At 44.1% G+C, this 13,670-nt stretch overlaps 2 protein-coding genes across 22 annotated transcripts in view; one reads left to right on the top strand and one right to left on the bottom strand.

The window, feature by feature from the left end:
• unc80 (unc-80 homolog (C. elegans)) overlaps nt 1–3,505 on the top strand; it is a 70,050-nt gene extending 66,545 nt beyond the window's left edge. For all 21 annotated transcript variants that reach the window (XM_019351741.2, XM_019351740.2, XM_019351745.2 and 18 more), the window contains one exon: nt 579–3,505. In XM_019351741.2, the coding sequence (XP_019207286.1) occupies nt 579–1,079 (501 nt within the window). In that variant the 3' untranslated portion in view covers nt 1,080–3,505. The remainder of the gene's footprint in view (nt 1–578) is intronic.
• A 661-nt stretch (nt 3,506–4,166) lies between these two features.
• Nucleotides 4,167–11,892, bottom strand: LOC100702384 (high-affinity choline transporter 1). Its single transcript, XM_003453198.5, has 8 exons — nt 11,522–11,892; nt 11,237–11,350; nt 8,533–8,688; nt 7,955–8,103; nt 6,634–6,777; nt 5,821–5,974; nt 5,267–5,481; nt 4,167–5,181 (listed from the first exon to the last, which is right to left on the bottom strand). Exons 1-8 carry the CDS (start codon nt 11,703–11,705, stop codon nt 4,657–4,659), a joined length of 1,641 nt encoding a protein of 546 aa, XP_003453246.1. The 5' UTR covers nt 11,706–11,892; the 3' UTR covers nt 4,167–4,656.
• Nucleotides 11,893–13,670: the final 1,778 nt, after the last annotated feature.

Below are 13,670 nucleotides of genomic sequence, written 5' to 3'. Positions count from 1 at the left end.
CTTCAGAACCATTTAATTCTTTGTGGTATGGATTCAACCCAGTGGTGCTCTGGATTGAGATCTGATGACTATGGGGGCCATTTGAGTACAAAGAACTCAGTTTGAGATGATTTTCTCTTTTTCAGCTCATCCCCTGTAAAACTCCAGAGATGGTTGTTCAGGAAAAATCTCGCAGTTCCTGAAACACTCAGACCAACAACAACCATGCCACATTCAAAGTGGTTTAAACACCTTTCTTCCTCATTCTGATGCTCAGTTTGAACTTCAGCAAGTCATCTTTACCATGTCTACATGCCTAAATGTAAAGGGTTGCTACCATGTGATCGATTAGATATTTGTGCTAGCAAGTAGTTGAACAACTGTACCTAACAAAGTGGCCAGTAGGTGGACCTAGTATTGAGCCCTGTGGCACGCCTTTACGGCCTTTAAACCAGAATGATGACCATCTGCAGCTATTCCTCTAATTTTAAGGACATAAAAGTATAATTTTATGTCATTTGTGTGTGAACTAGCCCTTTAAATGTGTGTCCCGTGTGTTTTAAAAGCTAAACTACAGGAGCAGGTGTATTCCCACACAGGTCCCTCAAGCATTAAGCAGCAAGGAGAAGAGAGAGCAGTGGGGGCTCCGCAGCAGCCTCTCCCCTCCCCCATCCATCTCCCGGCCTTCCACTCCAACACCCCCATCCCGAACCTGCTCCCCTCTCCCCCTCTCCAGAACCTGCTCCCCTCTCCCTTTGTCCCGCTCCTCCTCTCCTCTCCCACCGCCACTCCCGGTGCTGAGCACATCACCCGCCCCGGGTCCACCGCCGCCACCTCCATTACCACCAACTCATCTTGCTGCTGCTCCTCCTCCTCCACCACCACCGGGGCCTTCCAGGATCAGAGAGAGCCCCGGGGACGAGGACACAACCGCCCTGCTGCCGCGCAGCGACACCTTGCTGCAGCTCAGCGAGGACGACGGCACTGAGAACCCGCTTCTCACCCCGCTGCTGTCCCCTCCTTCCCCCCGCCGGTCACCTCGCCGCTCTCCCCTCCCCCTCTCACCCGTCGACCTGGACCTGGATGAGTCTCACGTGTGAGAGAGGTGACGGATGGATGTTTTTTCTATCCAGATGCTCTATAAAACACAAAAAGTAAAGTTTTAGGTTTTACTGAAAGTCTTAAACAGTTTGAAAGGACAGGAATGTTTTGACTTTATGTATCCTAAATGAAGAAAACTCCTTCCTCTGTCTGAAATATGACAAATCAGAGTCACTCTCTTATCTTCTCTGTCCTCAGTCTGAGGGCTGAATGTATGTTACAGCAGCAATCGACATAACGTCTCATCTTTGGTCCTCACCAAGAGCAGAAATGTATTTTCAGCAATGATATCAAACACCTATTTAAGATAAGAGAAAGGATTATTTAACTCAGTAATGACCATTCAAAATAGAAAATATGTCTATATTGAAAAAGGAGATGATATAACATGTGATGTGGTGCAGATTTGTATGAACGTTATAAAGAGCCATTCTAAAGATAAAGTGAGTGACTTATCTTAGCACTTTTATTTGAAATGGAGTAAAGGGAATAAATATATAATACAGCATATGTATTTTAATCACATAGAAGTGGAGTATGACATGTTGTAATCCAGAAGTCTATGAGATTTTATATTTTAGAAAGAGATGTTTTTTCTGTCATTTGCACTGCAAAATGTTCATAAAGTCGAATACACGTGTTTCCAGCTAAAACTCCATCATATCCAGTGCTTTGTTAAGTGATGCTGTTTGTAAAGTAAACGTCTTGGTGTGGATAAAGACTTTTCCATCAACTCTGCTGAAAAATAAAAGTTTAGGATAAATTAGAGATGCTCAACAGGATAACCAAAACAAATTCACCACAATTTTGACTTTTTGTTTTTTTAGCGTGGATGCAATCCGAAAGGCTAACACTAAACTGGAAACACAGTCACATGACTTCTTCATGTGATAAGATGTTGTGCCGGCCAATCGTGCTCCCTGTATTACAGCAGTCTCACAGCAGCTTGTGAAGTAGTTGCGACATTTGTGTTCATGTATATGCACCTCGTATTTTCCATGTTTAAAAGGGAAAAAAAAGTCTACAGTTGCACAGATTGACAGTTACATGGATGTGAGAGATTGCAGGGGTTGCAATGGTAGCAGGGATATGAGGGATTGTAGGAATTGTGAGTGTTGCAGAGATGGGAGGGATTGCAAGGGTTGTAACGGTTGCAGGAATAGGAGAGACTGCAGGAATGTGTAAAAAATTCATTTTTGGCGTATTTACTGACGCATCCCACCAACCCCAACGATGGCGCGGACCATAGTGTGCACCATAATTGGAGAGAAAATCATGGTGACCAATTAGCGAATTTCAAGAACTCCGTATGGTAGCCCCTCCCACAGCCTCTGTCATCCGAGGCTTCATCTTCAGGGCCTGGCTGTGGAAACACAGCAAAAAAACAACCAATTCCCCAAATACATTCCCCAAATGTAGAGACACTACATTTGAATTTGTTTTATCTGTTTGTTAGTTTTAGGAAGAAGGCAGTAGATTGCGGCTTCACCGGTAGATAAATAAACCAACACCGGTTGTGCTATCACCATCATCATGCAGTCATAATGTCCTACCAATGTCTCATTGAGTTCAGCTCTAACTCTACAGTGTATGTTGTGCACAATATTTTATTTGTGACCAAAGACTGTATCTTTACATAGCAGTTATATATATATAAGAAAAAGGCATATAATATTTACAGAGACACTTGTCCTGGTATTGGTCATGCTGTTCTGTTTGTGTCTGTGATGTCTTCTATTCAGAGCAGTGGGGACGGGAAGTCTCTTCTCTTTATTGCAACTGTGACGATGCAGTAGATAGACGTTACCTCGTTACTCATTTCATGCCTTAACAGAGACGTCTGCATACATCGGTTTATTTAGTCCACTGAGAACCTCATACCTCCAGGAGTATCCACTGAAACAGTCCCACAGTAACGTCCGGTTGTTTTCTGTCTGCCGTGTTCGTGACACTCAGCTGCTTGCTGTGGCCTCCACACTCAAACCTCTCTGTGTGCTGTCAGGCTACAGAAGACAAAACGTGCCATAACTCACACCAGTGCACTGTGAGTGTTTTATTGTTGGCTGCTTCTGTCTTTCTTTTGTCTGTTTGTGTCATGATTTGTGAAAAATTATGTAATCATTTTGGTTAGTTATGCAGAGGATGCTTTTCTTAAAGGGGGTTATCGTTGTGTCTCTAAATCCACGCACCTCTGCAAATTCTTTGTTTGATGTTTCTAAATGCATATCATGCCAAGCCTAGAGTGTAAAGACGTATCGGCATATTTATAGTCGAGGGTCGCTGGGTTTGTCGTATCGGAACTCCCTTTAAATGTAACATGTCTGTGTCAAATGATGTCTTCTTTGTGCAAAGATTAAATAATAAAGCTTCAGTATATCAGAATATTTCCTAAATATCTAAATAAATGGATATTGTTATCACTGTTTTTCAGCTTTGTCTGGGGTTTTTTTAATGGAGGTTTCTGTCATTTTCAGTTCTTGCTTTGAAAATAGCTCAGCAAGATAGATTTTCAGTAAACTGATGACTTTTTAAATAAGGTCAGGTCGCTTTTTTTTACAGTAGCTCTGAGAGGTCAAACATACTGCGACAAATAAAAGCATATATATTATAAAAATATAAATATAGAATATATAAATGCTGCAAAAGCTAAAAAAAAAAATCAAGAACACAATCTTCATCTTTTTATTCCTCACGACATCAATGAATCCTCTGCTTCTTCTAAGCCTGTGTCACTGTAAGCCTACACTCGTTTTTGGTTTCTGTCACTTCCATAGCTGGTCCGTCACGTTATTGTGTCCTCAAAAACACATCCATTACGTTTTGTGATATTCTATTTTTCTACTTCCTTCATGTTTTATTCGACTTTTGCTAAGTTTTTTCTACTTCTGTTGTGTTTTACTGTTGTCTTTTTTTTTTAAGTTGCAGTGTGTTTAACCTTTCAGGGTCATTGTATTTTTCCCTTAACAAATAAAATCATTTAAAAACTGCACTTTGAATTTACTTGGTTAACCTTTGTCTAATATAAATTTATAGCATGTAAGCGTGAGAAATATGCAAAAAACCGAGGAATCAGAGAGGGGGCAAACTTTTTCACAGTATTGAATTTTATATTGCACAACTTAATGACATAAACAGATTTAAAGTATAACTTGCCCACTGATTAGTAAGAAATATTTATTATTGAAATGTTAACAGTAAAATAGCCGTTTATTCAAGTTTAACTAACAATCAGTTCATTATTAGCAGTGGTTGTTATACGGAGTTACCCACACAAATAGTGATATACACAAATATGCTGCTGTTACAGCAGAGCAGATATTTCTCTTAAATAATGATAAAAAAAAAAAAACGTGTAAAATGTGCTCTAAGCAGCTTGGTGGGGATTAATTGTTTTCTGACTCAAGGTAATTGTAAACATAATGTTTAACTAGCTGTTAAGTAAAAGGTATTTGTTCATTTTATTTTGCATAACAACAAAAGTAATCCAAAAATCAGGCAACATTGCCATTACCAATGTGCATCATTTAATATAGCAGAAGTGCTGAAGACTTGAAAATGTAGGAAAAAAACACAAACTTAGCATCTTGTGTCCAGCATCAGTTCAGATGCATGTTTATCATTTTCACCTAATCTGGCACCATCTGCTGGGGCTGTTTCTTCTTGAGTCGTCACCCTGAACAGGTCCCACCTCTCTGGGAGGATCCCCTTGTTGAATAAGAGCGACGTCGCGTAAGAAAATACCAGGATGGTGACCAGAGAGGACAGCATGCAAATGGTCTTGAAAGGCCAGCGCTGCACATAAACACCATCCTCCAGAGCGCAGCCAGGGAAACGCAGGATGGCGGGAAGGTTGAACACCGGCTCGCCACACAGCACTCTCATCACAGAGGCAACAATGTAACCCGCCACGGCCCCGTAGGCATTGGAAGATCTGACGAAGAGGATGCAGATCAGCTGGGGGAGCATGACAGTGTAGGTCAAGTCTGAGCTGAGGATCCAGAAGGCCAACGTTCTGCTGTCAAGGTAGGTGAGTGAGGTTCCTACAGTCCCTACGACCACTATGGAGAGGCGGATCACCCACTGCAGCTCTCTCTCTGATACCTAAACAGAACACCAAAGCTCATTTTTCCCAAAATATCAACACAACCTTTTAAGAACTCAGCATCCTGACCGACTTTGTTCCTACCTGATGTCTAACGAGGGTGTAGATGTTGGTGGTGAAGATGGAGGTTGCCGCCAGCAGGCATGAGTCAGTGGATGACATGGCGGCACCGGCAATGGCCCCCATGCCGACAACGAAAACAGCGGTGGGGGTAAGATGCAAAAGGATAATGGGCAACGCCATGGCAGCCTCTCCTCGCTCATAGGGTGAAGGTGAGCCATAAGAGGTCAGGTTCCAGTCTGAAGCGTAAGAGGAATCATTTTAATGTTTAAAGTTACTGAAATATGAGTCTTCCTGCTCCTTTCTGGTCTCTGGATCATCTGAATCATTCTGCTAAAGGCTCATCGTGTATGGAAGCTCCTTTTTGCCAGATAAAATATAAATTCAAAATAAAATCTATGAAAACTTTTTGGATGAGTAAAAAGAATATTACAAGTTTTATGTGTAGTTAGTGTTTGAATTTTTTTTTTAGTAAATGACATGCAGAGGGAAAAGGGTGAGGGTGGAGGCAGATGATCCGCTGTGCAGACAACTAAAGGGTTTAGCCGGAAGAAAGAAGAAGACATCAACAGGTGTACCTGTTGATGCTGCAACAGCTCCGATCAGCACAGGTGGAATTCCCAGAATAATGACCACACCTGCCGCTATGAAACAAATCATTCTGGCCGTGGCCGTGGAGCTGGAGGAGAGTGTCCTCTGATGGAAGTCCTGAAACGCCAAATTTCCAATACTCTGAAAACAAAGAGCAAGCCCACAATCTACTATGTTCATTTTTTTAAGACACTTTTTTGAAAACCGAGAGATTTTCTTGTGTTTTAGTGATTACCAGCATAAGAACTTATTGCTCACAGTTTGTTTTTAACAAATAAAAACATATAAGGGCCAAGAGTTTAAAAGGAAATCACACTAATGATGTAGATGTCTCAAAATGCCTGAGGGCAAGTATTGATTTTCAGCTTTGTCCTTGCGCACAGAGATTCCTCCAAATTTTCTGATTCCTTTGATGATATTATGCACTGTAGATGAGGAGAGATTTAAAGTTTTCATAATTTTAAAGTTTTCATAATTTTACATGATTAAAATGTTTCTGAAATTGTTCCAAAATCTGTAGACAGTTTTTTGGAAATTGTTGAACCTCTGCCCATCTTTGCTTCTGAGAAACTCTGCCTAAGAAGACTTTTTTATAACCTAATGTTCCTCCCGCTGTTTCTTTTTTATTGTACCTCTTACTTTTTCAGCCTTTTTATTCAATTTGTTCAAAAGCAACTTATCAACTTTACACTTTATTTGATATAATCTTTTATATACAATGTTTGTGTTTTAATATAAGGTTTCAAGGACTTCAAATCTTATTAAATCATTAGAAACATGTTACTGTTACGTCATCTCACCATTGCGAGAAAATTATCAATCCATATCCACACGTCATCAGACTCAAGGTGGCCGAGCCAGGGCGCCTGAAACGTGTGGTTGAAAGCCGTTTGACGGAGATCGGTGTAGACATCACTCACCAGAACAAAGGGAGCACACAACCACTGGAAAAAAAACAGAGAAAAGCTTTTGAGAAACTAATCTGATTCAACCTACGCTGTAACTGTAACGTGTAGGGATGGGTACCGGTTTGGTTCTGACATAAACGGTAGTAACCAGACCAAAAAGCAGCACACATTCGGTGCTTTATTTCGGTGCTTTTTTTTTCCTGAGCTGTGATACACTTTAGATTCTAGCCAATCATTTTACATTTCCGAGGATAGTAGGCGGGCCCAGGTACCTACGTTCTTTTAGAGCAGAGCTACAGATTAAAAATGCCCAAGGCGAAGCGGTCAAAAGTCTGGCTGTACTTCACAGCAAAAGATGCAAACTCAGCAGCCTGCAACAAGTGCTTTAAGTTAATACTGTGATACTGTGCAAATGAGGTAACTCCTCGAATCCGATGAAACACCTGGCGACGCATAGCGTTTTTTTAAAAGCGAGAAATGCGCCGTATTTGATAGCTTGCTGCGAGACCTCACACCGAGCACATCTACTGCGGGTGTGGTGCCTGTTATCGGACCTGGAGTTAGCAACATCCCCCAAAAACCCGACGAGTAGAGTCCTGGCCCCTAGCCCTGCCAGTGTAGCAGAAATGATGACGGATGATGATGGCAGCAGCAGCCGCTCTTCTCTGCATGAGTAACTTAATGTTGTTCATGTGTAATTTACGTTGAGTAGGCTAACATGTTATTAAATTAATGCATGTAAGGTGAACTAGCAAACACTGTTGTCGTTAAATACGGCTGTCTTCTTGTTTGATGGCAGATACTCCCTTCACCCTGGCCAAAAAGGCTAAAATGACCAAAGAAAAAGTGGAAAACAGCTAAACATGAGAGGTTTTTGGACAAAGTTTGTGTTTTTTCCATTGATTAAGCACTGCTTCCAACCAAGAGTGATACCATATATCCCCTATAGCTGCAGAAAAGGCTAACATTGTTATCATTTTACAAAAAAACAGCTGAACATGAGAAGTTTTTGGACCAATTTTGTGTTCTCCATTCTTTAAGCACCGGTTTGAGCACCGGCACCGTTTCAAAAGTACCGGTTTGGCACCGGTATCGGATAAAACCTAAATGATACCCATCCCTAGTAACGTGCACTCTTTCTTGCAAGAGATAACGTTTACCTCTGGCGTGTTGGAAAAGCAGTCTTGTTTATGTTTTGTCGCATTAAACTCACCAAGCTACAAAACACCAGTGATAACTGGATGACATCAGTAAAAGCAACTGAATAGAGACCTCCGAGAACTGTGTAGACGATGGCCACCGCAGCAGAGATCCAGATGCAGAGACTTAAGGGCAGATCGGAAAAGACGGAAACTGTGACCCCTGTTGGGAGAACCACACACATAATCAATACCTCTGAAAATCATGTTGACCAATATAAATATTTAAAGGTACTCACTGCAAATACAGCCAATTACAAGTTTTAAAACCTTCCAAAAATAACAAAATAAGAGTAAAAGAAAAACAGAAGACCTGTGTCTTGTATTGAAGAGATGGCAACTAAAGTTGAACGCTGTAGTTTTGTGTAATACCAGTTTGGACCACTAGATATTGCAGGCAAACCAGTGTTACTGGTGAGTATGCTCTTATTTAAGTGAGGATATGACAGTATTTAAAAATATGAAGTTTAGAGGTAACTGGTGAAATGCTGCCCCCTGGTGGTGAAAATATTTGGTTAAATTCTGCAGGGTAACTACAAAAAGCACCTTTAGGCAACACTTCTGGAGGGGAGTGTTTGTGTGTTTGTATTACCCAAGGAAATCAGCGTGACAGGAACCCACATGACTTCACTTATGAAAGGGATGATGGCGAGAAGCCCGGTCAGTGTTTTCCCATACTTCCTCTGAAAGGGATCCATCATGGTGATGTAGTTTTTATCCCGCATTGGCTTTGCGAAGAACAGACCACCTTTAGCAAAAGAGACAACAATCAAAGCAGTGCAGAAATTAGATTTCAGGTTATGTATGTTCTGGACACTCGGGTAAAGAGAGGGGCTGAGCTGTCAACTGATCACCACCTGGTGGTGAGTTGGATCAGGTGGCGGGGGAGGATGCTGGACAGACCCGGTGCACCTAAACGCGTAGTGAGGGTGTGCTGGGAACGTCTAGCAGAGGCCCCAGTCCGCGAGATCTTCAACGCACACCTCCGGCAGAGCTTCAACAGCATTCCGAGGGAGACTGGGGACATTGAGTCCGAATGGACCATGTTCAGCGTCTCCATCGCCGAAGCTGCTGCATTGAGCTGCGGCCGCAAGGTGGTTGGTGCCTGCCGTGGTGGTAATCCCCGAACCAAATGGTGGACACCAGAGGTGAAGGGAGCCACCAGGCTGAAGAAGGAGTCCTATCGGGCTTGGTTAGCCTGTGGGACTCCGGAGGCAGCCGACAGGTATCGACAGGCCAAGCGGAATGCGGCTCGGGCAGTGGCTGAAGCAAAAACTCGGGTGTGGGAGGAGTTCGGAGAGGCCATGGAAAAAAACTTTCGGACTGCCTCGAAGAGATTCTGGCAAACCGTCAGGCGTCTCAGGAGGGGAAAGCGGTGCTCTACCTGCACTGTGTATAGTGCTGGCGGAGCGCTGCTGACGTCGACTGAGAAAATTGTCAGGCGGTGGAAGGAATACTTCGAGGACCTCCTTAATCCCACTGACACGTCTTCCGAGGAGGAAGCAGAGTCTGGGGATGAGGGGAATGACCCGCCAATTTCCGGGGGCGAGGTCACTGAGGCAGTTAAACAACTCCTTGGTGGCAGAGCCCCTGGTGTTGATGAGGTCCGCCCCGAGTTCCTGAAGGCTCTGGACGTTGTAGGGCTGTCCTGGTTGACACGCCTCTACAATGTTGCGTGGAGATCAGGGGCAGTACCCCTGGATTGGCAGACCGGGGTGGTGGTCCCCATCTTTAAGAAGGGAGACCGGAGGGTGTGTTCCAACTACAGGGGGATCACACTCCTCAGCCTCCCTGGGAAAGTCTATGCCAGGGTGCTGGAAAGGAGAGTTCGTCCGCTAGTCGAACCTCGGATACAGGAGGAACAATGCGGTTTTCGTCCTGGTCGCGGAACACTGGACCAGCTCTTTATCCTCTCAAGGATACTTGAGGGTGCATGGGAGTTTGCCCAACCAGTCTACATGTATTTTGTGGACTTGGAGAAGGCATTCGACCGTGTCCCTCGGGGTGTCCTGTGGGAGGTGTTGCGGGAGTATGGGGTGTCTGGCCCATTGCTACGGGCCATTCGATCCCTATACAACCGTTGCAAGAGTTTGGTTCGCATTGCCGGCAATAAGTCGGACTCGTTCCCGGTGGGTGATGGGCTCCGCCAGGGCTGCCCTTTGTCACCGGTTCTGTTCATAATTTTTATGGACAGGATTTCTAGTCGCAGCCAAGTGGCGGAGGGCTTTCGCTTCGGTGGCCTCAGAATCTCATCTCTGCTTTTTGCGGATGATGTGGTTCTGTTGGCTTCATCAGGTGAAGGCCTCCAGCTCGCACTGGAATGGTTTGCAGCCGAGTGTGAGGATCAGCACCTCCAAATCTGAGGCCATGGTTCTCAGCCGGAAAAGGGTGGAGTGCCCACTCCGGGTCGGGGATGAGTTCCTGCCCCAAGTGGAGGAGTTCAAGTATCTCGGGGTCTTGTTCGCGAGTGATGGGAGAAGGGAGCCGGAGATCGACAGACGGATTGGTGCTGCGGCTGCAGTGATGCGGACGCTGCACCGGTCCGTCGTGGTGAAGAGGGAGCTGAGTGTAAAAGCGAAGCTCTCAATTTACCGGTCGATCTACGTCCCTACCCTCACCTATGGCCACGAGCTGTGGGTAGTGACCGAAAGAACGAGATCGCGGATACAAGCGGCAGAAATGAGCTTCCTCCGAAGGGTGGCTGGCCTCTCCCTTAGAGATAGGGTGAGAAGTTCGGCCATCCGGGAGGGGCTCAGAGTAGAGCCGCTGCTCCTCCACATCGAAAGGAGCCGGTTGAGGTGGTTCGGGCATCTGACAAGGATGCCTCCTGGGCGCCTCCTGGGTGAGGTGTTCCGGGCATGTCCCACCGGGAAGAGGCCCCGGGGCAGACCCAGGACACGCTGGAGAGATTATATCTCTCGACTGGCCTGGGAACGCCTTGGTGTTCCCCCGGATAAGCTGGAGGAGGTGGCTGGGGAGAGGGAGGTCTGGGCTTCTCTGCTTAGGCTGCTGCCCCCGCGACCTGGCCTCGGATAAAGCGGATGAAGATGGATGGATGGATGGATGGATGGGTTATGTTTGATTCTTGTGGTTAAGAGTTTAGTGATTGCTGAGGAATGTCAAGACATTCAAAATTTGCCATTAAGATAAGGGGACAGTTAAGAAAAAAATCTTACGTAATGATAGAAGATAAGGACATATCCTGTATGAGTGGATCTTATTTTGAAGAAAATAGTTGTTAAGCCCATTTTAGGGATATTTTTGGAGGTAAATACTCCTCTGTAAGAGGTACTTACCGATGATGAATGAAACTGACATTTGTAGAGGAATGAGAGCCCAGATTAGCCCCTTTGTGGGGTCATAAACAGTCTCTGCAACTCCAATGATAAAGGCACCTCCAACCCAAGTAGCTGCAGCCGATCATACAAGACAAAGCACACACAAGTCTCACATTCATGGTAAAAGTTACTACCTTCACAAAAGCAAACAGATATTGTTTCATTAAAAAAAAACCCAAACAACCCAAAACGTGTTTGAAGTTAGCACCAAATTACTGATCACACACTTCTACGTTAACTCACCTGTCATGGTGAAGACGCCCACTGCCAAGGTGACCCTCCGATTAGCCAAAAAAGAAACTTCCATCTGTCCACCAGCTGAATTTTTCGCCATCTTCTTAGATTTCAGAGAAGCCCAGATCCCAATCCCCAGCACCAACAAGTTAAAGATGACCATCATTATTAGACCGGATATATGGAGAGCCATCGTGAATTAAAATGATAATAATGATAAATTAGAGCTCCTGAGACTTTTCCTGGTGGTTATAGAAGCAATAGAAGCTGCTCCTAAGCCGTGACGGAGGCCCTGTTTGAGACGCAGAGAGAGGAGAGTAAAGGAAGCTCGCTGCTCGCCACAGGGAGGGTCAGACTGATGACCTTCTTCACACTGTGTAGCTGTATCAGACTGTAGCTGGGTGGTGCCCCCCCACCCCTCACACACACACAGACACACACACACACACACATCTGCACCAAAGTGAGTGTGGAATGGAAACTCAGAGAGAAAGAACAAAAAGCCCTTTGTCTAATCTTTACAATGATATAATATAAAGATAAGGACCCCTATGAAATTTAACGTTTCTTTAACATACAAGTTTTCTTTTGAAAGCATAAATAATTTCTATTTGCACATAATAACAGAATCATTGAAGGAAAACAAAAATGACCAGTTTAATTATTATCAGCTCCTGTTTATTGAGTCATAGCACAAACCACTGCTGTCCCAGGATGTGCTTTAACTTTGTAATGCTCAAAGCTTCAGCAAGGGTTTGAGCTGTGACTGCTCAAAGCATCATGTTAAAAACAAAAAAATCAGTTTAGACTTGAGAACAGGAATTGTTGATCCTCACAAAGCAGGAGATGGATATACATAGTTATAAAGAAACTCAATGAGAACCACTGAGAACAAACAGAGGTAAGAAGCAAAAGATTTCAAAGACTCTGGAAAGAAAACTAGCGAGAGATGTGTCTAAAGATCTCAGAACAATTGCCAAGACACTTGTCAATGACTTGTCCAAGTCAGGAATTGTAGGAAAATCACTAGAACCCTGCACAGACTGAGAGGAATGCCACTTCTGCAGAAGAGACAGATTCAAGCCAGACTGAAATATGCTAAGGAATATGCATACTGGAAGCACATGCTTTCGGCAGATGAGACAAGGCTAGAGCTGTTAGGCCACAGAGACACTGCTTATGTTTGGAGAATGAAGGCAGAGGCGTACAACCCAAAGAACATCGTCCCCAGAGGGAAGCATAGTGGTGGGAGTATTATGCTGTGGGGATGCTTCAGTGTGTCTGGGACTGGGATTCTCATCAAGGTGGAAGGAATCATGAAGACAGAAGGATGCGTGAAGATTTTGCTGTTGTCTGCTGACGGGGAGCACCAGTGCCAAAGATGCCAGCAGAAACAACAAAGTCATTCACAAGGCTGGAAGCATCATTATGCAGTATTTGGAGGCGTTTGAGTCAGTGAGAAACATGAAGTCACTTATAGTAACTTATATGATTCATGTATTTTAGACTGCACCAGTTTCATTCTTTATCCTGCCGTTGTTAACTTGTGTGATCAATAAGATATCTATCCATCCATCCAGAGTTCTGGAAACAGTTCTTGGGACAGATGAAACCAAGATTAACATTTACCAGGATGATGGCAAGAGATAAATGTGGCGAAGGAGAGAAACACCTCGTGATAGGAAGAATAACACATCATCTGCCAAACATAGTGGTGGTAATGTTATGGCATGGGCATGCAGAACCTGGTCACTGGTGTTTACTGATGATGTGACTGGTGATAGAAGCAGCAGAAATATTCTGAAGTGTACAGAGCTATACTCTCTGCTCAGATTAAGCCAAATAGTGCAAAACTGATTGGCCTAAAGTTAAAAACTACAGCGTACTGCAAAAGAAGAGTTTCTCAAAGACAAAAGGGATATTCTTCAATTGCCATGTCAGTCACCTGATCCTAGCCTTTTCTGCCCCTGACTCTACTGATATCATGCAGTGTGGATAGCCCTAATATGGACATCATAGCTCTAGCTGTCCCGCCTATCTGCTTTTTAAACCTCCAGCTTGGGAAGGGCAGCCAATCAGAAGAAGATGAGCTTGAAGGGAGAGGATTAAACTGCTTGTTATAGAGAATGACGGGCCCAGAATAAGATAAATGAGGATT

Source organism: Oreochromis niloticus, linkage group LG23 (genome assembly GCF_001858045.2).
Source record: "Oreochromis niloticus isolate F11D_XX linkage group LG23, O_niloticus_UMD_NMBU, whole genome shotgun sequence".
NCBI classification, from domain to species: domain Eukaryota; kingdom Metazoa; phylum Chordata; class Actinopteri; order Cichliformes; family Cichlidae; genus Oreochromis; species Oreochromis niloticus.
Note: the sequence above shows the minus strand (reverse complement) of the source record. Positions and strands in the feature narration are given on the sequence as shown.

Coding starts and splice junctions, on each gene's coding strand:
- LOC100702384 (XM_003453198.5), bottom strand. CDS start 11,705: ATGGCTCTCCATATATCCGGTCTAATAATGATGGTCATCTTTAACTTG. Junction 6,778..7,954: donor CACTGGTGTTTTGTAGCTTG/GTGAGTTTAATG, acceptor TTTTTTTTCCAG/TGGTTGTGTGCTCCCTTTGT. Junction 5,482..5,820: donor AGCTGTTGCAGCATCAACAG/GTACACCTGTTG, acceptor CTTACGCTTCAG/ACTGGAACCTGACCTCTTAT.